Source organism: Xiphophorus hellerii, chromosome 16 (genome assembly GCF_003331165.1).
Source record: "Xiphophorus hellerii strain 12219 chromosome 16, Xiphophorus_hellerii-4.1, whole genome shotgun sequence".
Classification (NCBI taxonomy): Eukaryota; Metazoa; Chordata; class Actinopteri; order Cyprinodontiformes; family Poeciliidae; genus Xiphophorus; species Xiphophorus hellerii.
Window position 1 is genome coordinate 10,833,289 of NC_045687.1, and position 24,132 is coordinate 10,857,420.

At 40.1% G+C, this 24,132-nt stretch overlaps 1 protein-coding gene across 3 annotated transcripts in view; it reads right to left on the reverse strand.

Moving 5' to 3' along the window:
• The window catches only part of LOC116735982 (protein sidekick-2-like), a 103,322-nt gene that overhangs the window by 32,228 nt on the left and 46,962 nt on the right, over positions 1 to 24,132 (reverse strand). For 2 of the 3 annotated variants that reach the window (XM_032588185.1, XM_032588183.1), the window contains exons 2-7: positions 11,592 to 11,754; positions 8,782 to 8,888; positions 8,445 to 8,592; positions 5,284 to 5,417; positions 765 to 876; positions 141 to 331 (exon numbers count right to left, since the gene is read on the reverse strand). In XM_032588185.1, coding sequence (XP_032444076.1) covers positions 141 to 331; positions 765 to 876; positions 5,284 to 5,417; positions 8,445 to 8,592; positions 8,782 to 8,888; positions 11,592 to 11,754 — 855 coding nt within the window. The remainder of the gene's footprint in view (positions 1 to 140; positions 332 to 764; positions 877 to 5,283; positions 5,418 to 8,444; positions 8,593 to 8,781; positions 8,889 to 11,591; positions 11,755 to 24,132) is intronic. The other variant, XM_032588184.1, reaches the window with a different exon arrangement.

Here is a 24,132-nt window from a genome sequence, read left to right on the forward strand (position 1 = left end):
CTGTCGTACATAACGTCACTTAAATTACTCGTGGTAGTCCAAAAATCTCACTCTAAATTCTCTCAACACGAAAGCGAGCATGCTGAGGCAATACCCAGGTGCTCTGAGTGGGACTGAACTGTCAGCTGTGTTTTAATTACCAAGAACATGCAGGTAGGCGCCAGCGGTCACCGAGGGGACGCTGCTACTGCGAAGAGATGCCTCGCACTCATAGTAGCCACTATCACTGACCGCAGGCAAACTGATCACAAGCCTGCGACCAAAATCCCTGATTCCTGTATTGACCACCACGCCGTCTTTCCTCCAAGTGACGCTCATTTTAACAAGAGGTCTAAAAGAGAGAGAGAGAGAGACAAAAATGATGAAAAGGAAGGGGAAAAAAGAGAGCAAGAGATAGAGAACGTGACATTAATACAAACTTTTATGCTGTTTCAAGGTTAAAGAGCGTTGAGGGTGAAATTTGATACATCTGTCATTCTGATTAAATCTTTGAATTGGAGATAATAGTCAGAATTCAGAGCCGGGACTGTGTGAGATAGGGAGAGCAGAGCAAAGCCTTGAATCAAAGGGAAGAATGGAGGAGAGGTACAAAACGAGAGATGTGCAAAACACTTTTTCGATCGTGTTCAAACAAAAGATTTCCGGACTGATTTAAATCACAATATCAGATGTTGAGGAGGAATAAAAGCAGAGATTTGATCATCACTATGTATTTTTTTTGTGTCGTTTTCCCTAAAACTGCATATCTTTTTGTGAATACATACCTTGCATTGGCAACGCACTCCATGATGGCATCATTTCTTCCCACCGTTACCGTGGTGTTCTTTGGAGGGATGATGATGGAGGGGGCGATGGGATCTGCAGGTCCTCCAACATCTATTGCATTCATTGAAACACACACACACACACACAAGTGAAACCAATCTATAAAAGCACTCCAACATCTGATGTAGCCTGTGCATCTGCCTGATGCAGCCAGCTGAGCATGACTGGGTCCTTACACGTAGACTGACAGTCTGTCACTATCACCAGCAGGCAGCCAGTTTTCTATTTAAGCCAACTATTAACACTGCTGTCTGTACTCTAGGATCCTCTTTTTGTGCCTCACACAGCATTTCCCTGTTCAAGGTGTTAGACCAGGTGTTAGAAGCTATTATGTAATGTAATTGAGACAAACACAAAAAGCGATTAAATGCAGCACCATCACTCACTGGTTTCACGGAGCCTCCAGCCATCCATCGATTCACTGCCCTCAATCAGTGATCTCTCTCTGAATCTGATCTCATTTCTGCCAACCCCTCCGCCCCCCCTACAGCCCCGCCTCCCGGGAGGAACGGCTATGGGCCGGTGAACTCATATGGTGTTTGAGTGATTGCACGTTTACGGTGTGCTGTCCGTGTGTGTTGTGTGACCATGTGTTTGTGGGGTGCTCGATTTTCAGGGTGAGCGCAGGTTAATAAGGTTCCTAATCAACTTTTTATTATTAGTAATGTTATTCCGTGCCACCTCATTGTGAGTCTCGCCCCTTCATGGCTCGGTGTTTAATCTCAGCAGCGTTGTAACAAAGCTTCCACCTCAAACACTGCCTCTAAATGTCGAAGCAGACCTTCTGAGGCTTATTACTGCTGTTGGTTAAGCTACGGATCAGCCTCGCATTTCAATGCCTCAAGTAATCTGTAAACCTATATTACTGGATTTTGCATAGAAATGTAATTAAAAAACTTATAAAGATTTGGTGTAACAGCTTAAATAGTCTTCAGTAACCACAGACATGAGACAAACACACAAACAGTTGTAAGGTTTACAGATTCGAGAAAAAGTAGGAAGACATTTTCAAAATGCAATTAGTATGCTACAGTTCCACATACTCAACATCAACATGTCACTTTAGACTTTTAAATATGTATTTTAAACATATTTTAATTGTTGACTTAAAGAAAAAAAAATTAATTCCAATTTTAAATATATAGTAAATTTTCTCTACATATAACAACCACAAAATCAAATGTCTCTGTTAGCCAGTAAAGAGGGAAAGATTCATATTTATTACTCCAGTTGACAGCAAAACAGTCCACAGAATGATGCTGCCACCACCATGCTTGATGTTAGTTACATGGCCAGTCCGTATGGATGACTGGGAAATTTCAGTTATGCTTGAGGTTGTATTGTTTCTTTCAATAGTCCATCAGTCCATCTTCATGTTAAACTCCATCAGTAATATGACTAACAGTACTATGAGCCCAAACTCACATCAAAATGGGTTTTCAAATGCTAACTTTGAGTTTACTGAATTGTCTCACCAACACCCAACTTCAACTCAATTTAAACATTGTGGACTAATCTTTCTGTGGCATGAAACCAGCCAATTACTATTAACTCGACCAATTCTTTCAAGATGAGTGGCCAAAGAAAGCCAGCCAACACGATGTCAGAAGCTTGTTTTTGAATAGAAACACTGAGAGGTTGAGGACCAACTTCCAAAAGGACATTTAACCAAATATAAGTCTGTGTTTGTGTCTTCAGTAACTGTCAAATGTATAATTCTGCAGACATTTGGAATTTCTTTTTAATTTGTTTGAATATATGATTAATATTCATAGTTATGATAAGTGCGTGTAAACTTATGCCTGGAAGTAAACAGTTACTACATTTAAATTAACCTTAGAGATGGGTTTAATAGAACAACATATTTATGGAAAATCCATCTGAGACATATTGTCGAAGGGTTTCGTGGACAAAACACGGCGATTATGTTCCGATGTGTGAAATTAAGTCGGAGACTCATATGAGCATTAACATTTATTGCTGCAGGGATACAACCTCTCTGACAACTGAAAACAGATGAATTTTGTATCACTTCAGTCGACTGAGAGGTTAGAATTATTCCACACTTCCCCATTACATCATTTCATTACAGCAGTACAAGGACCATATCGAGGCTGTTGTTGACTTTATTATTACAATAATTAATCAGCACAGTGAAGACCAATAAATCCATGCAGAAAAAGCTTTCTGTCAGAGTTTCGAAAAAGGAGAAATTAAGCCCTGTGTGAGTTCAGGGGATTGGTAAGGAAAATCGAAATCTCTCGGGCCAAAAATTGTTTGCTAAATTGTGAGATTGCAGCATTCAGCTGATCTGTGTAATTCATGAGCCTAATTAAGTAGGGGGATTTGATTGGAAAAGTAGATTGACGTGGGGGCATAGGGTGGAGAAAGAGGAACGACTGATGGAGAATCGTCCACCTATGTTGTTGAAAAATGAACTTACAGTTATCTACGATGAAAAGCTCAACTCAGTCTTGAATAGCATTAAGATTTCTATTAGATTTCTTTTAGTTCTTAACATAATATATGCTATATTTGAGAGAAAATGTGGTTGTTTACTTATCTAACACTACAAAGTGAGAAAACAGCAATGTTTTTTTCCCCCATAAGACATGAGTGGCTCCCTGCAGAAACTAATTAATGTATTGCAGTTCATAAACTCCCTGTGTTGAGAATACCTCAAGTGTGTAATCATCCAATTATATGGCAAAATTAAACAACACAGTGACCTGCATAACAAGTCCTCGCTACTAATGTCACAGCATTGTTTACATATGTCACAGTCCAAAAACAAGTGTAAACCCAAGTCATGTTGGGTGTATTTCACAATCTGAAGAATAAACCCTAACAAAACAAAGTGCCTTGCTACTTGAAGCATTATGCTATGCCAGTTTGTTTTTACTTATGACACTCAGCTTTGGCTCATTTGTATTCTCCCTCAAGAACACAATGCTCACTTTGCTGTCTTTTTTCCCCCCGATTTTTCTTGTGTGCGTGTGTGTGTGCATATTTTCTCTGCAGAAATTTCCTAAATGAACAAATGCTGCTCTGAAATGCTTATTGACTTTAAGATGCAAAAATACAACGGCATGATCTGCAAGGTCAGATTCTGTGAATTTTAACTATTTCTGGTCCCAGCAGATTGCTGTGTCACGCACATTGACTGACTTACAAAGGCTGCATTACAGGCATTTGAAAAGCAGATGCAGACAGGCATTTTTAAGAATGTGTAGGTCCTAATGCAAGCACTTTAAAATCTTTATCCAGCACTACTTGTCACATACATTTTAAAGGAGATGCAGTGATATTTGAGTCATTCAAAACTTGTCCTTTTGGGAGATTGAAGATATATTTAGTAACTTTTAATTGGCTTGGAAGGGTAAGCAGAGAAAGATTGATTCATTCAGATAAAAAAAAAGTGAGAATCTGTGTGACTTTGTTTAGATAAAACGTGACAGTAGGTGGAAGGATTGGCGAGCATCCACCGGGCTCTAATTATTAGGAATTTTATCTGTGCTTGGTCTAATGATGCAACATTTCATTTGAAGCAGTTACAGACTCTGTTTTGTGACAGAGGTCGATCTTCTAATCTGAAGTTTTTCAGTGTGGGTGGCGTTTTCAGTTAAATCTTCGCTTTATGCCATTTTCAGAAACCTGGTTACTGAACGGTGGGTCAGTACAGGCCAGGCAAACATTAATTTATTAAAAACATGTTTACCTGAATTGTCCCCTGTCTTAACCAGGGAAGCAGCCAAGAGGGGCTGAATTTCATCTTGAGCCTTTTTGATGTTTACGTTTGCGCTCCACCCAGTCTGACTGAACTTCAGCTATTTTACAAAAAGGAAGGGCAAAAATATCCGTCTCTAGATTTGAAAGCTGGTAGAGACATACACCAACAGATTTGCCGCTGTACATGCAGGCAGTCCAAGAAAGTATTGAATTAGGCTGAATACAAATATACCGGATGCTTTTCCGATTTTCCTTTTCTCTATGCTTCACAATTATACAATATTTCATTAGTCTATAAAATAAAATAGATGAAATGTTGTGGCTGTACAACCAGTAATTTACATCCTAAACCAGAGACTAGAGGAGCAGCAGAACAAAAAGAGGACAAACATCAGGCTGCAGGTATTCAGTGATTGAAGTTTATTGGACAAGACAAAAGTGCCTACCAATAGAGGGGGCCATTTCTGTTCCCACTGTCTGGAGTGGAAACCAACCACCTGTTTTAAGGCTGCTGTATTAAATGAATGTGTGTGTCTTCAGCTGACATAAATAAAAACTGTTTTTCTAAATGACATTTTCATCTGTGCCAGCCTGTTGATGCAGTCTGCTGGCGACACAAACAATCTGCTGGTTAGCAGTGTCTTTCACTGCGTGGGCGAAGACGTCTGTTGCTTAACTGCAAAGTACGCTTGAGTGCCTGTGAGTGTATGTTGCTTTATGCGCACTTACTCTCCACTGTGAGAGTGATGGGCTGACTGGTTTTGTTCTCCCCGTTCTTGTCATTCACTGCTTGGGCATAGTACCGTCCTGCATCTGGGGCCACAGTGGACAGGATGACCAACGTGTTGTCCAAAGTGATGGCACTGATGAGAAAGAATTAAAAAACAAAAACAAAACATTAGATGCAGATTTAAGTCTGTCACTTTAGCTACAGATGAGCCTACAGACTGACATGAAAGTAGTTGATTTTTTCCATTAAGAAACATCTCCACTCTGCTCTTGTGCTTAAAATTTCCTCCACACCTATCCACCCCACACATGTGGAGACACACACACATACACGCACACACCCACACCCCCGCACGCAGACCCACTCAGATCATTAAATCAGTGAATAGTTGTTTCTTACAGTCAATAAATCCTAAGGGTAGACTGACACACCAGCAAGCACATAAATTATTTCTAAAAAGTGGCACACAAAGACATTTTATGAGTACTTCCATCTACAATTCACTGCAATTTTTTTATTGTCTATTGTTATTTTCCATTTCTGAAAAACAGTAGGCATTTCCTTTGTTTGAGTTTTGTTTGCCTGTGTGGAGCTTGTTCTGCACATACTAACACTAATTAATGGGACCTTTGACATAATACAATAGTCCTTTTGAATAATATTTGCAAGACCTAAGATGTGAACATAGTAAATCTGCATTAATCCTCCTCCAGTTGGAGTGAAAATTAATTTAAAAGTGCATGCCAATACCAATTTCAGAGTTATCATCACATACTGATAGCCATCCTAGAATTGCTTAAACAATCTTTGTATCTATTGCTGGATATTTGATTTGTCTCACAAAATTTAAGTTTACTATTTTGTTGTCGGATAAAATCTATTTTTCTGAAAAACAAAGTTCTGTATTCTGTGAATGTCTCTTGGAAACACAACAGGAGGCATAAGCCAACTGATCAGAGTACTGCCATAGGGCTCCAGAATTTTTAGACAAAAAGGTTAAAATTTTATGGATCCATTTGTTAGAAAGAACTGGAGCAGACTGGAATGGATAAAAAAAAACAACACCAAATTTCAACAATCATTTAAAGAAAACCTTAACTCTTTGTTGAGGGTCAAGAAGTTAAAGATGAAAGATTATGGTTTGGCTAATCTCTGGACTAAACAAGCAAAGTCAAATCAATCACAAACAAGATCTCCCAGTTTGTCTGATATTCATTGCATTCTTCTTCATCCAATATTTTTGCTGCAAAAAAAAATCCATATGATTCACTAAAGTTAAGCAAAAACGTTTATATATATATATATATATTTTTCCTTTCGCATCAGGGAGGAGTGGGTTCTCCTCAGCATTGTGCACAGAGAAAGCACAATGCTGAATATATGGCTGTAGACTGGACAAAGTCTTGGCTGGATAAATCTATTTGCTCTGTGGCATTTAAATTAACATAAGAATATCTTATTGCTGACTGTGTGTTTTTTTTCTTGTTCATATATTAAGTGCTGAGGAAACCTTCACTAATTTACCCTACACTGTAAATGAATTCCTAAAAAGACAGTTTGAGACTGATCTTGAGATTTGAAAAATAAAAAGATAAATTATATATTTCCAATGCTTTTTTTTGAATTAAGTCTAAGCTGCAGGGGCAAAATAGAGGTGGCTCGATCTGAGTGTACACAATCCATACCTGGCAGGGTTTCCTTTACCAATTTTCAGTTTAATCTTGAAGAGGAAATTTATACTTTGCTATCCAATTGTGTTTTTATTAGAATTCTATGGCTGTTGGAAGGAATTGCATTCCTGGGTAATAGATTTATATTTATTTTGACAAGCAGTAAAACATACAAGTATGCTGTGTCAAAGCTACACCATTAAATATTCATAAAATTACCTTCCCCAAATTTTAAAGACATCCTTTACAAACTTTTCTACAAACATCAGTGTCTCGATAGACCAAATGCTGGCTAGCCTGACAGGTTAGGGTGTTTGCAAAGAGTCTGTGAAATGAAAGTTGACATTAAGCATGTGGCCAGATTAGACTCTTCTTATATCAACCACCATCTGCCTGATCGAAGTGGAAAAAACGCTCCAGGACAATTAGAAGCAGCAGCTCTCGCCGAGTCAACAGACTCTTACACAAACAGACAAGCAAGAAAACACAGACACACGCACGCCGACACACACCTGTGAATATCAATGTGGCCTGACACTAAGCAAGCAAGAAAGCGGTAAATGCTGAGTGTCCTTTCAGTGCCTCTCATCGTCACAGTGTTTTACTGCTTGTAAAAGCCAACTGTGTACTTAGCAGCTCTGGAATTGGATAAAGATTTGTGAAAGTAGCTTTGTCTACTTTTTCCCTTCCCTCTTGCCTTTTTGTTTTCCGTTTGGCCTACAATCTGCAGGAAGAAAACCCATGTACCAATCTATATCTTGAGCTAGAGCCTAGAGCTTGAGGTAGAAAGTCTTCACAACAGCAATGACACAGTGCAGCTGGCTGCTGAATAATAAATAAGGAGGTGGTTTCCGAGGACTGGTGGACTGCCTTCCTCTATTTGTCAGGATGACAAAATTAATCTCAGGTGATTACCTTACAGTGGCGCCTCAGGAAAATTGCATATATAAAAAGATGGAAATTCAAAAGACACTAACTGTAGAAGAAGAGTCACACACTGAACCCCTGATGTATACTCCGCCTCTGACAGATTCTTACCCCTCGCACAGACGCACACACACAATCACACGCTCACAACTCCAACCGGGGCGAGAGCTGTCAGTCAATCATATCATCAATTGAGGCCTTTTGTCGAATTTTGTCTAATTGGTTCCCCTGCTGCCTGATCCATGTCTACCCTTCAATCATTCCGCCTGCAAAGTCAATAGGGGGGGATATAATAACCCACTTTATCACTGAGAGGTGATTCAGTGATGAACAGTAGGCTTGTGCCAACATTCACTCATCAGTTATTCTGCTAAACTTGGTTCATGGCGTGAGGGGGAATAGGAGAAAATCAGCGAGCAGTATTGAACTTCTTGGAGCTCTCTGAAGAAAAAGAAATTCTGCTACAGCAGCTCGAAAATTCACCAACATCTCGAGCATATCCAAACCCACACAACTTCTGCTCAATCCAAAAGCAAACAAACTGCGGTGGAATGCGGACTCACATGCGGCTGCTCGAGGGAATCTTGCGCCCATCTCTGAACCACGTTATCTGGGGCCTCGGGAAACTGTGTATCCGCGGTGCGTGGATGAGAGCTCCCTCGCCCTGGGAAACAGTTTGAGATCTCTCGCCCTCCACAAATCCGCCCATATCTGGTAGACATAAAAAATAAATGAAAGTGAGAAAATAAAAAGAAATGTGAACACCACAGGAAACGAGGAGTGAAGAAAGAATCACTATCAATGTTCTCCTTTAATTAAGCCTAGTGACATGCTGTACTTTCACAAGAACAGCTTCATCGCCTCAATCTGCCAGATGTATGAAAATAAGCCATCACTTACAGGCAACCTGCACCTCAGTGCTGCATTGCATTATAGCACCCACTCGGTTCCTCACGATGCAGCGGTAGTGGCCAGCATGGGATCGGTCTAGCGATGGGATCAGGTACCTAATGGGCAGACAAAACCCGAGTGCAATTAGTCATCATCAGAGTGACAAACAGGCAAAACAGTTGTCATCTTGGGTTTTATCACCCACGCTAAGGACACTAAATTAATTGAGATGTTTTACTGGACACCTGAAATACAGCTTAAATGGTTTTGAACGTGAGAGGAAAATGTTCTGAAACACGTCAGAGAACTGCCAATGTGTGTGTAGAGCACAGTTGGAGCAACACAAAGGAGACACAGGCGCAGCTGAGTTCCAGACAGGCAGGACTCACGAAACCCCATTGTTATCCTGTATCTTCAGTCTGTTCAATCAAATCATACAACCACCTGTCATGTGTTTCAGACAGCCACAGCTCTGTCTCTCCCTTGACATGCTTTGGTGGTAAATGGTGTGTGAATGTGTGTGAATAAAGCTGAATAGAAAACCCAAATATTTTCTTCTGAATTAGGATTTCTAAGACTAAATTTTACAGTGCTTTGAAAAGATGTATTTTTTTATTGTTCCACTACAGTCACACCTTTTATGTTTATGATCACGAAGCTAATTTTAAGGTCAGGCAAATTTACCAAAGAAAACTCTCCCTCCCTCTCTCTTTTTTAGAACGTTTTCTAGACCAGATTATTGCCTTATCTGCATATTTAAGAATCACTTCAATAGAACCTGATTGGCAGCATGAAGATCCCAGAAAACAACACTTGATGTAAAGACATAAAATATAAAGTCGTAGAAATATGGGAAGTGTCTGGAGAGGGTCACAGAGTTGTTTCTGAGACTCCAATAATATTGAGAGTCATTGTCCAGAAACTAAGAAAACATGAAATAGTAGGGAACCTTCACAATAGTGTAAACAACTGCTACCAAAATTACTCTAACAGTGAATCTACTTTTCATCCAGAAGGTCAAAACAAAACCAAAGGCAACACCAGAATCACTGCCTTAGGCATGACTTACCTTAGTCACACTCAGGTTCTCATAATTCAACAGTAAAATTATGACTGTTACTATACAATTACTATACAAAAATGATCCATGAGAGAGTCCAATGTCCAAGAACACCACTGATAAGCACAAAGTCTAACATCAGAAAATAAGATGATAAATCCTCAACACTTCTGGGAACTTAATCTGTGGACTGAAAAGTCCAAATTGGAACATTTAAGCAAGACTGCATCCTCTTACATCTAGTGTAAAATTAACAGAGCATTTCACAATATATATGCATATGTATATATTGATAACTGAAGAGTGTGGTGGTAGTGTGATGAATTAAGGCTGCTTTGTGCTTTAGAACCTTGACAACTTGTTGCTCCCTACCAGAAAATCAGGAGGCTTTCTGACCTTCACTTTGTGACCATTTGTGTTATGCAGTAAGACAATGATCTGAAAGTCGTCAGCAAACCCAACTCTAAATGACTAAAACAAAAGGTCAGCGTGACGGTTTTGGAGTGGCCTTGACAAAGTTTGGACTGAAATCTAAATGAGATGCTGTGATATTAGAGCAAGGTTGCTTTGGGCAGCATTTTGGCCCTCAGAAACTGAGCTCATTGATAGCTGCTTTTTGAACTTTCTTCGGTTATCTTTGTCTGACCTAAAGAAATGTTTGATGCTGTGAAACAGGTAAGTTTAACAAGAAGGCTCTCTTAAAAATGCACTGTAAAGGTGCGAACCACATCCATGATTCCCGAATCTGCTAATTTGAACGTGGGGTGTGGGGGTGTGTGTGTATGTGTGTGTTGGGGGGGGGGGGGGGGGGGGGGGGGTTGGATTTTCTGATTAAATGGATTCCAGTTCTCCTCTTTGATCAAGGCTGGTGAAGAATAATAAGCAGAGGGCTGGCCTGCAAGGCAGACCCAGAGAACAAACCACGTGAGCAGCCAAGTGTTGGTGGAAGACAGGCCAGAGAAGAAGATGAGGGGTGGGGGTAAAAAGATCTATGGGAGAGTGGAAAAAGACAGCGAAGGGATGCTGTGTGAGTCTGTTTTTGTGTTAGCAGCGATAGCAATCAGACAATCCCACCTAAGAGTGTTTGGCCATGTCTTGAGGTCTGGTCAGACTGTGAATAAAGTCCTGAAAACGAGGTTGGAACTGGAAAGAAGGTGACTTTCACTGCAGACTGCAACTGTGACTGGCAGGGACACACGGGGAGAGGCCGTGTTAGCGCAGACAGAGGCTTCCTCTTGCCACATTCTTTGGTGTCAGAGGAACTCTCCATGACGGTGTTAAGAGGCTTTAAACGTGTAATATAACACGTCCAAAAGAAACATCCTGTCAGTAAAACACCATCTTTCAGCTCGTGGAGCAAGGAATCACACCCACACTGCATGGGATGATGATGAAAAATATGCACTGTTGTATTCTATTACCACCATGATAGTTTTGACAAACGGAATGGGAGAGGAGTGAAAAGAAGCATTATCTCCTCACAACATCCAAGAATGCCAAGTACGTTGTGAGACAAATTGGAATAAATCTGAAACTCCCCAAACGCCACGTGCAGGCTTCCAAGGAAGACATGCAACCAAATCTGTGGCAAATAAATCCATGCAAATGAGGTTAGAATATGAATAAAAATGAGCAATTGTGCTATTATTTACAATTAAATACTGTTAAAATGTCCTCGTGTGGTGAGATAATTGCAATCGGTGAAAAGAAAAGCAATGGCAACAGCATTCGCTCTGGAGCGCAAGGTCACATCCCTCACCTGTACTCCAAGGAGAACCGCGTGAGCTCGCTGCTGTTGTAGATCCATTTGAACTCGAGGGGCCAGCTGCCCTCCGCCATGCAGGTCAGCACCAGGCGGTTTCCCTCCAGGTGAACCTGGGTTTGAGGAGGCTCCATCTTAAAGTAAGGTGGAACATCGTCTACTGGAAGAGAATAATTGGAGAAAAAGGTAAGTTAAACAAAAAAAAATTTAACTATAGGAACAGAAAATGAGGAATAAGGTGGTGGCTGTTAGGGAGAAAAAAAATGAAATGTTTGATTCAGTAACTCATATAAGAAGACTCACGACACATTTCAGCAGTTCACGAGAAATGAAAGCTCAGAATGAGCCATTTCCATTTTTCTTTTGCTCTTATTAAGAACTTGAAGGTCAACAAAAATATTGCCAAAAAGCACATGGAATAAATTGCCACTGCAAACGCATCATACTTTTTCCCCTTTCAAATTGAAATGCGCCAGCAAAGAGGTGGAGGAGCAATTTGTGCTGAAAGGAGGAGTTTAAATGAACACTTCCATACCTCTAAACCACTAAAAAGGGGATGGGGAGGAAGATGGAGTTGAAGAGGGGACTGAAGCAGAAATAGACAAAGCAGATGGAGAAAAATATAGCAATCTGAAAAAAAATGTAATGCGGGCAATTTAGACGAGAGGAAAGTAGGGAACTAGGAAAGTATGGGAGGTGGCGATGGTGGAAGGGGTTGCTTTAGAAAACACTAAGTTTCCTAGTCTTAAACCCTGCTCTCTGACAGGATGAGTTATGCTTTGTACCTCTCTTCATTTATCTTTATAGTTCCCTAATGCAGCCAGATTATACAAGCCCCATCTGCAACACTGCACACAAGCAGTCTAGCCACGAGGAAAAAAAAAAAGCCTTTAAGGTGTTCCGCAAAGTCCAGAGCTGAGTTTGGAGACAAAGTGCTTTCATTTGAGCTGATGAAAAAGGCATGATCAGACCTATTGATCTGTCTGCCTCACCAGCCATGGGCGACACTGAACCAATTGCACCAGTGTTTGTGGCGTGCTAATTAAAGTCTGTATTAATAGTTGCAGGAAGGCGCTGGGGCCTGAAGCACGCATGGTTCAAAGTGTGCTGCAGCAGCTAACTCACTGTCATGGCTGGTCAACGGCGTACCTTTTTAACTCTCCATCCCCCCACAGTTCAAACGCAAGATTTATGAGAGCGGATGCAGAGCGTGGCGCGGCAAAGCAAGGTAAATGTGAGGGCACTCCCGCAGAGCAGGAAAGGGGACACAGAAAATGGAACCTGATTGAAACTGTAAATAAAAGAATAAGTGTGAACCTCTGTTTTCCCCCAAAGGCAGTCATGTGAGCAGAGTGCAAACGTATAACACACATTCCTGTCATCTCTAGTGATATCTGTCTGTAGCCTGTTTCCCTTTCAATCACATTGTTCAAATAACTATAGCATGTCTGTTTTAAGAAGCAGTTTCTATTTTTATTTGGTAACAATACTCCTCTCCCTGGCACATCTTGCCCTATCTATCACCTCTGCAAGAACTCAAAAGCAAACACTATAAAACCTAAAAGACACTTTAAACTGATCCTTGGCTGAACCATAATAAGGGAGCCATCCCTTGTTTCTTTTTTCTCTGAACACAAACTGCTGGAGTGGTGGCTATGCTGTAATTCTATCCAGTAGTAAATGCATTTGGACTTGATACACACACAAATCCAAAAACACTCCCCTTTGTCTGAACAAACACACACAGGCAACAACACAAGACCACATCCAATTGAGTCGGTGGCTAGCTGACGGTGTGCACTTAGAAACTCCATCAACAAGCCACCATTAGGTAGCCGAACGTGCAAAACCAAGAACCTCAAACACACATCACTCGCCTGAGACAAGGAATCTGCATAATGCCGACTTAGTGATGTCAGATTGTGGAACAGGGAACTGAGCACACTCTAATCTCCTCTGTGGTTACCTGTTATGGTGCCGTTCATGTGATCGCATTCCTTTCTGTCTCAAATGACCAATTAAAATAAAATCTGATTATAAATCCCTGGACGGCACTTGTGTGTGACACTTGCGACCGGTTTCACATTTAGACTGAAGTGTAGGGTTTCAGGAACAAGCATTTCAGAGGACAGAAAAATCAATGTTTAGCATTATAAAAGAACACAGAATGAAAACGCAATTCATTTCATTTCATGGAGTCCCAGAAAAAGAAAAAAAAAATCACAGAGTGAAACAACCAAGTCAAGTGATTTCTTTTGAGTCTTTGAGCGCTTAAGTGACCACAGGCCATCAACAGTACTCACTGCTGAAACAAGACAGGGCCAATTCATCCTCACACTGGCCTCTCTGAACTAATATGCTACCAATGAAGAATCTCTTTTCTGTAGCCCCAACTCTCCTCCCTCTCATTGTATTTTTGATATTCACAGAGTTTGCGCCTGTTGTAGAGTCTGCTTTGGTGACAGTGGTAGGATTATTGTCTTTGCATGTTTCAGCCATGGATAAGGAATGTATAAATGTAAAAATATGCAGTTCAAGTGAATATTTCAAGGTTGAAAAAAAAAAATCCATGACAAATTTTTGCTTACTGACATACAGTAGATGTGAACCTTTACATTTGTGGAACTCATACAACTGAACAAAGCTGTAATAATAAATACTGGGTAATGTAAACTCCTATTGCTGCTGTCACTCTGGTGGTTATTGGTTTTTCTTGTGGATTTCTAGATGTACCAACATGAGATTTTTCAAGTGGTTTTCAGTCACCTGATATGCTTATAATGATTTTAGCTAATCACAATTTCTCGTTAAAAAAAGTATTGATAATAAAAGTCATTTTTTCTTGACTGCTTTTGGACAAATGTAACTCAACCAATAAAATCCCTGCTAAAACAGTTTTAGAATATCCAATTTATTTCTTTACAAGACATAGTTATTTTTTTATTTTTACAAACATCACAATACTTAAGTGTGTAGAGGTGTGCCATGTCACTAATTACAATATAATCCATTCAAAGTAAATAAAATATTTAGTATCATGCGTAGTATTGTTGAATAATTCATTATTTATTGTACCTATACATTAGCCTTAAGCAGTTGATGATTATTTATTATTTATGTTAGGCGCTGAGGTAACATCAAGCATACTGTGAGAGAGCTGTTGATGCTACACAGCTCTGCAGTCAATCAAATGGTTACTTTTGTTTCAATGAAGACAGCATGATTACAGAAATTACATTTAAAACTGTATTTAAACATCTCACATCTGGATATAGCATGATTTGTATGGTTAGCATTCCTGAATCAGTAAATTGTAAATTTAACCAAGATGTCCAAACTACGCCCAAAATGTGAGAGTTAGACTCTTTAAATGAACAAAACAATAACTCTGACAGCATACATTCGGCTTCCTGTCATTTTCCGAAGTCTCACATCTTGACTGAAGTACTGACATGCACCTATAGAAAAATGTATTTGATTTCTCAAGGTTCCTAAAAAAATTGCCTATATTGTCTATAGTTCTAAGTTTTCATCTAACTTAGAACTTTCTTCACTGTGAAACTTAATGCTGAGAGAAGAATGTTGCAGTCAGAATGATCCAATAGCAGGTATGGTAATTTTACTGACTGGATGATCACAGATCATGAAACCAACAATTACAGGTTGCCAGGCAACATTCTAGGGGTATTTCTATTAGCAGGGTTGTCCTAGTGTATTATAAGAATAGCAGAAGACCAGACTTCACTACCAGGTCTTTTTCATTCAGAGTATTTCTTGCTGCATTCGCTTGGATAAATCTACCAATCACAACCAGCAGGTCAAAACACTGCACCATGCAGCTCATGTTACTAAAGAAAGAAAACTTACGTATACTGAAAAGAGCAAGTATGCTTATTATTGTCCACTTTAAATAATATTTCTTTACATTTCTTTTCTTTTTTTTTTACCTATAAAATAAATTTTTTTTTACCTAAAATATAAAGTTGTACAAGGCCTGAAGCAGAATATGATTTGGGGCCCCTCTCTACCTTTTAAGTACATCAGGACCACTAACAATGTGTCAATACAGATTTTGTGGAGTCGGTAGCTAAGTTTATTTGATGACTATTTGCTGAGGTGTATTTGCGAAGAAACTGATTTCAAACAAAAGATTAAACTCATGGAATCAGATTATAACAAAAGGTAACACAACAATCAATCAAATTATAAAGATTATTCCATGCATTTTTGAAAATTAAATTTACAAACTTCTTTAAATATTAAATATTAAATTTAAATCTTAAACACTTTTTATCTCTGATGAAACTGTTAAATAAAATTTAATAGTATTGGCATTTTCCATAAAAAATGTTCAAATTGCAAAAAGTTATAATTTACATGATTTATTTTAATTTTATTTTTGTGTGTTTAAGTATTGTCAGCAATGTCATCCACTATAATATACCATAATTACCTAGTCATATTTTTTAATTTTCTGTCGACACAAAAATACGACAGGCCACTGGTGGACAGCCCTAGTGCCCTTATCACCGTGCTTAGAAAGTTTTCTGGGGGAAACTCTGTGGTAGTATTACTGGCCTAATCCAAAGAACAAATCAGTGCTATTTTACCTTAACAGAAATCAGCTATAATTCTTACTATGTGTCCCTTTCTGGTTTCATTAAAGCATGAAATTTTATGACTCACAAGAATAGTAACATGGATCTTGACTATAAGAGGTACTTATCTCTTCATCCATTCTTGGCAGCACTACATAAAGGTGAGGCTAGAAGTTATTCTTAAAAAAAAGACAAAAGTGGATCTAGGAAAAAAATAAAGATCAGTCTCTTGGAAGAAAAGCTGCACTCTCCATTCCACTGACAAATGTAGAAAAGGCATTGGTTTGGAAGGTACATGACAGTGCCCACTGAAAGGCAGCGCATCCAGATGGAGCGCTAAGGGGAAGTCCCTCTTGACTTAAACTCCTCCAGCACTACGACTGCAGATAAAAGCCAAACAGAAACGACAGATCTGGAGAAGACCAAAAACTGGCAATAGGGGGATCAGGGGGGGCTTTTTAATGTGGCTGCTGTGCAGAGCAGCTGCCCTCCACAGCCAATCTGCACCACCACAACCCATTCACTACAGATATAAAAACACCTTATTCTAACCTGACAGCTGAGGTTGAATGGTGGCACGACTCCAGTCGGGTCCCCCGCTGCATGTACAGAATTTTAATGGCTGTGAGACAAAGACCACAGGCACTGGGGCAGCTTTATATACCAAAGCCCATTGTACTCTTCGTTGCACCATGCTGGCATGCAATCACACAGACTGTGTTCACATTCGGCTTTTGTCTTGTGTTATTTCTCCTGCTTTATTTGTGCTTTACCTCGTAACCCCGGCTACACTGTGACGGTGAAGAGTTTCTTGTGTCTTCCTCTGTTTAAACCTCGGCTACCTGTGTTTCAGCCTTTGTAACCACATCTTAGATGGCACTTGGCAGTGTATCACTGAGGTACAGCAATAGTGGAGTGACAGATTGTAGTAACAATTGCAGTTCTCTCATTATCTCCATCCTTCACTGGATGTGTTTGTGTTGTAATTATCTTTATCTTCTGTGCCATCTTCTATTCTTTACTACATAAGGACATGCTCACATAACTTCCCTGTATCATTATCTCAGTCCATCTAGCCAACAGTGGACCATGTCATCCAGGTAAATGTGGAGTCGTCATCTAGCCTCTCCAACTGGTGTATAACATGTGAGATGGGTCATGGCAGACCTCTCTGATGGGGGTTATGCAACTGTCATGGCACTGACCATGGCTCAGTAATAGTCTAGTGAAAGCTTAAGGGCCATTAGGGATGGCATAACGTTTCCAGGGAAGCATCTAGAAAGCAACTAGGTGAAAGTAATTCTTCCGTTTTGAATACACACAATGAAATACATAAAGCATCTCAATAATGAGTTCTTCTCTGTCATGTATTTGATGCTTTACCAGTTGAAATGAAAAGATTTGAGCCAAGACAATAAGGCCTTTCAATAGAGGCATTAACAAAACACTCAAAATATAAACCACTTGTATAACCAAAGTAAACTGAAGGTCATGTTAAACACAAGCATATTTGTAAATATTTTCTTGCATCCATGTGAGCAGGCACCTATGTACAATACATCTCTTAAGTGCATCAAAACCGATGTTGCCACGACTGAAGGAATTAGGAAACAGCGGACAGGGGAAGATTGAGTGATGAAAACAGTGACAGTTAAACAGATGGTAGGAAAAATGCATAGTGTAATGGTTTAAATCAAGAGATCTTAAGAAGTGGGAGAAGAGTTGTGGAAAGAGAGAAATGAAAAGAGAGGGAGGGGTGTCCTCCAACCACAGGCAGCAAGGTGAAGGAACCCATTACAGCAGAAGCCAAACAGGCCCGAAGACAGGTAGAGGAGATGTAGAGCCTCTACACACTTCTACAGTCATTTATAGAAATGGCCCATGCATCTGCGTCTGCATGCCGAATGAGACCCTTTGTCCATCATAGTTCAATTCATCCTCGCCATTCCCCCGACTGTATTTACAGCCTCTGAATCGGCGTGCAACTTTTAGAGTGTTTTTAGTGCAGGCTGGACTCTGCCAGGGTTGCCTCTTTTCATTAACCCGTTTAATCCCACCGGCAACAATTGTTGCCAGACATTTTTTCTAACTTCTGGAAGCTCTAAAAGAATTGCTTTGACTTCAAGCAGCTAATTGAAGTTTTTAAATCAAATAATAGTGTCTACTCTAAGCAATATCAATTTCATGTATACAGAGTGAAAGATCACATGACCAGACCTCTTTACTTCCTGCCTGTAATGGTGGAGGTAAATGTCAGTCACAAATGTGTACAAGAGGAAGTCGGTAAAATACTTTAATAAAAATATATAAATTAAATATTTTGTACATATGTTCTTTCAAGTGTCTTCTACTGATATATAATGAAAATTGTATCCCTTCATCCATATTTTGATCATAAGAAGAGTGAATGTAAGCATGGCAACAACTGTTGCCGGTAGCATAATACATAGACAGTACTATGCTATGTGTCCATAGCTTTGCTGTTTATTCAATATGTCTTGCTGTTCCCACACAGCTTAAAACTATCAGATATTTTAGATTTTTTAGGCCTGAAGGAACCTCAAAACGATGTCTTCTACATCACTGTCATTCCCACAGTTGAACCCCTCCCCATGCCCCACCCTCCAAAACCCGACCCTTTCCACAAAGTGTGGCCTATGTACTGATTGACCACTACAAGATGCCGCCACTCCTGAAACTAGTTTAAGACAAGGCAAAGGTCTTGTGCTTGGTCTGGTGGAACAGGGGCAAGGTCCTCTCAGATGCAAATTTGTTCATACTAACATTTTAACCTGATTTTGCCTAATTGATGAAATAATTAAATGAGGTCAAAGGTCACTTGGCACATTGAGACAATGACATCTGCAGGATGTGGCATTGAATTTTTATGTTTCTAAAATATTTCTGAAAACTCTTGCAACCATTCTTTGTTATAATAAGTTATGCATGTCATAATTTTCCTTATTTTTTTATATGTGTAAATAGATCATATTTGTGTAATTTAGACTATGCAGTTGCCCACCGGCAACAATTGTTGCCGAGTATAAAACCTGCATTTTCACCAACACAACTAACATAAAATGTAATAATTCATAAATATCATGTGTTAGGGAGGTCCAAGGATTTAAATGTATGCACTTATTTTGCAGGAACAAAAATTTGGGATTAAATGGGTTAATCTTCATCATCAGGATTTCAACAAGTAGTCATGGAGAGAAAGGTGTCTGGTTTAGAACACGTAAGATGTTGAGTTTGCTGTTTCCAGATGATGTAGTTATATTGACACCTACACACTTACTTTAAGCATGCATTGAAACAGTCAAAGATGAAAGCCAACTCTTCTGAGCCAGAAGTCATGATTCTCTACTGGAAAAAGGTGAATTGTTTCCTTCATATCAGGGGGCAAAAGACTTAAATTGTTTAGGTATCTTGTTCATGAATCATGATAGGATGGAGTTGGACAAGGATAAACACATTAGGGACTTTCAGCAAAGTGTGTGCTTCGTGGTATAAAAGAACAACATCCTTTGAAAAATCTGAAATGAGCTTCCTACACAGAGTGGTTATGCTCAGCTTTTGAGGCGAGGAGCTCTACTTCCAAGTTAAGTTGCTGCTCAGAAGGAGTCATCTGAACAGAATGTCTCTTTGGTGCTCTCCTTTGGAGCCTTTGAAGGATTTCTGGGGAAGCCCCACTTGAAGGAGACCCGGGGGCAAAACGAAGACTTGGTGGAAAGACTAAGTTTCTGTTTTTGCCAGGGAATGCCCAGGGACTTCCTAGAAAGAGTTGGAGAGATTTGTGTGAGAGAAGGTTACAAGATCTTAAAATGACTTTTTGTCCTTACATTGGCAATATGGATTTCTAAATAGTGACATTAAACACTCGGACGAATAGATGGAAAAAAGAAAAAATTGAATTTCTTGTTAAGTCATTAAACATATTTTTCTTTTTGATGCTCTGTGTGCTTTGATGTTGCAGAAAAAGTCCTCGGGTCCCCGCCGATGAAAAACAGCCTGAATCCCAGCTGCATTTAGTGAATTGCCATGGGTTAATTGATGTGTAATTGATGAGATTAATTGAGGTGTAATGTAGCGCAGTGACGTGCTTGGGATCGCGCTTGCCTTGGGGCCCCGGATTGGTGCACGCTTAGGTGTGCCCGCGTATCTGCGAGGGGCTGTGGCAGCACAATTAGAAGCAGTACTGTAGCAGCCAGCCAACAAATGGAGATTTAATTAGGAGTGAAGACGGAGCGGGAGGCCGGTCAATGGGCAGCAGATTGAATTATCTGGACACACAGTCCAGCACGCAGCACAGACAAATTCTCAGCCACACAAAATCTCAAACACACACACTCGGTCTGTTTGGAATTCTTTACTGTTTGTCACACTTCGCCTTTGAGTAGATATCTCTACCTCTCTGCTCTGTTTATCTTCCTTTGGATAGATTCTCTCTTTTTTTCATTTTGATTTTCCCATTCTTTCTCAGATTTTCCCACCTAAATAACAGTTTCCTTTGTGCACGTTGTGGCAGTCTGCCTTACTTGGCGGCTGTGATCTGTTCCAATACAGTAGTTCTCATTTACTCTCTCCATACCCTTTCATCAGTTGTCATCCCTTCTTGCGCATTTTCAATCACCATGTCCTTTCCATCTTCGCTCTCTGCCAAGAGGTCTCTCGATCTTATTCGGTCTTTTTGCACTTCTTCCGACTGTACCATGATTCCTTCAGTCCTGCTCTCTCGTTCTCCCCGGCACTAACAGTGTATTGTACGGAGCACCCAGGGACATGTCTGTGATATCCAGGAGCCTAATTAGCAAGTCCAGCTTCTGGCAAAGAGCACAACTCGCAGAGGAGCACAGGCACAAGGCCCGGCCTCAATTAATGAGACCTCGCACACCCACAGCCACCATTACACGCCCTCTGCAGCATCCAGTCTCTAGCTGGCTCAGCCTTGTCCGATGAGCAGTGGCGAAACCCCAGCTGAGCAACTGCGGCGAGATGTGAGAAAGTTATGTCTTTAATCATCAAGGAGTAGTCACAGAGTAGCTTGGCGGAAGATAAAGCAGGGGTTCTTGTCAGACTTTGTGGCACACAAATAAGATTTATGTTTCAGAGCAGCAGCGAGTCATGAACACATTCTTGCCAATGACAGATTGGGTAATTCCTGAGATTTTAAGGGCAAAACTGTATTAAATTGTTAGGGATATGGAAGCTTGGATAGCACTTATGGGTCAGACACTAAAAGAAATGACCCAGGCTTCCAACCTGATTTAGTGATTGGTGTTATTTCCCAGGTGGGACAGATGGAGGATGAAGGGAATGTTCTAACTTTACTCTTGGGGATATCCAGTCTCATTTGACATCAAATACAAACAGCAACACAAAGCAGAGAAATGGCAATAATTGAATAAGATACAGAGTAAAAGGAGCGCCATTCAGCTTCTTCTTATGGCTTGATAGAATTGGAAATAGCCCTAAGTGAATTTGGAAAGTAGGGCAAAGAGTAATGTAATAAATAAAATAAACAAACGCATTGAAATGTGAATTCCACAAGGCCCTGGGTCATTAGAGTTAATACTGTGCGTAATGCCATCTGCTGTGATTGTTTACAACAGGCTAGATAATTAGATCCTAATTAGTGGATGGTATGGTGGGGGAAACCTTATTTTATGTGCACTGAGATAGAGATAATCAGATGCACCTGTGAAGCTGTGCTGCCTGTCCATCCTGGGACCTGTGGGCAGCTCTGTGAAGATGTAGCTATTAGACAGGTCCTGATTTAATTGCTCATTGCTCCAAACAGAATGTGTATCTTCTTTCCCTCCCATCATTAACATATAAATAGAGTTGTATTTATTTGGAGTCCTCTTGTCTCTTGACATTAGCAAAACCTGTGTTCTACTTGTTCTCCTTTGTCCCACATTTTGTGTGTATTTTCATTTCAGTGTGTTTGTGTGCATTTAAGACGCAAAATATTCTCAGGCAAAATTCATGGACTCAAAATGCCATGTCCCATCCCTGGTTTCCTCCCCAACTGATCTCTTTGAACCTCTGAATGAGAGCGATGCCGATGGCATGCTAATAGTGTTCCGCTAAGTGCGAGGTATCATGGTGCCTGCCATTATAATGTATGCATGTGGAAAAGCTGGTGATTGTGATTCTTATCAGTGTGTCAGAGTGCATGGCTGCCAAACGTTGAGTGGCAGGGGCTGGCAGTAAATGCTAATGGCACGGAGCAGCTGACAGAGAAAAAAGAATTATTACCTCCTTTCATTACATCTACATGGCCTGCCTGTCGTCCCCCCTTCCTTCCGCCGGGTACAGGCGTGAACAGCAATCAGTGTTGGGAATGTTTTATTTACCTGGTTTGAAGTAGACAAACACCGTCTTTTGCTGAAATTCATCCCTGAGCTCAGAAAGTGTTATGACTGCTAACAGGCCACTAGGTTTCATTGACATGTAGGCATGGGTTCGTATGAGATGATCTTGGTATTACAATGTGAAATAAAAATGCACTGCGTAGGACAAAAATGTAGAACCAACATTTATAGCATGTTCCTTTTATGTAAAACATTAGTGCAACGTACAGCAGCAAAAATGACGTACCATTGATTATTAGTATTTATTTAATTATGAGTATTTGTTTTGAAGTGCTTATTGCATAGAAGAGATCTTTTTGTCAATCTGCTCTTCAAAGTAACATGCATATCATGAACTGATATTGATAAAATACCCTACACAGATACAGATATGTGAACATTTAAGTACGCACTTCACAGTGCACACTTGTAAGCATCTTGTGGATTACTGTAATAAATTTTATGCATGTTTCTTTATGTCGCATCATACTGTTATGAACAGGGTTTTTTTCTTTTTAATTTAAAATGTTAACTTTGCAAATGTCTAAGTAGGGCTAAGGAATAACATCCCTTTATTCAATCTAGGAAAGCCCGGATCACTATGTCATAGCTTTCTATGACATAAGAGAATTGTGGATCTTGACAAGTGTTTTTAGTTTTCATGCCCCGGGGATGAATTGTTTTGATACACAACATGTGTATCAACCACAGAACAAAATCAGAAGACCCTATAAAGAATGTCTCACTATCCACAGAGTCAAATGGGTTGGGAGGTCACACATAGGTGAAGAATCCAAAAAGCAATAAGAAGAGCCATATTATACCTTGCAAACACTCTTAGGGACTAAGACATTAATATTTGTAAACATGTCCTATGATCTCATTAAATAAAAATATTTCAGTACTGCTGTTAGTAAACCCCTGATTCTTGTTAAAAATGTGGAAAGCCTTTAAAACCGACTTCTCCAAAACCATTTAGCATACCCTGTCTAATTTCATGTGAGAAACACAAGCTCTTTGGGAAGACCACGTTAAAGGTGATGTATTTTCACAGGGTGATGAGTGTGTGGCAAGTGGATGTGTTTTCATCTTCTCTCATTTCCACACAGGTCTAGAGTATAGCAGGATCATCACCTCTGCGAAACGAGAAGCACACGGGAGCACGAAGTCCCAGCTCCTAATTGAGACCTCTGGAGTGTGAGAACTGACAGAATAGGGTTTGTCATTTTGCTGACCCTCTCCAGCGCTCTAAAGAGGGCCTACATCCTCTATTTTCCTCCATCATCCCTGCAGAAGTAAAAAAAGAAAAAAAAAATCCTGCTTTGTGGAGATTCGAGACACCTTCAGGTGGAACCAGAAAAGCCGGCAGCCTCTTTCCAGGTCACGCAGCTCACCCTCTTTCAGGCACCCACACTTTCTCTTTCACTGCTTCCACATCTGTGCAGCGCAGCACTTGGAGAGGACAGAGGAGGAAGTCTGTCTCAAGGCATCGTCTGTTGACAGTCAGGTCTAACCCAGCAGACAGACAAAGATCTGAGATCGCCAACATCATGCAGATCGTGGTGTTTGGCTGGTTCTTACATG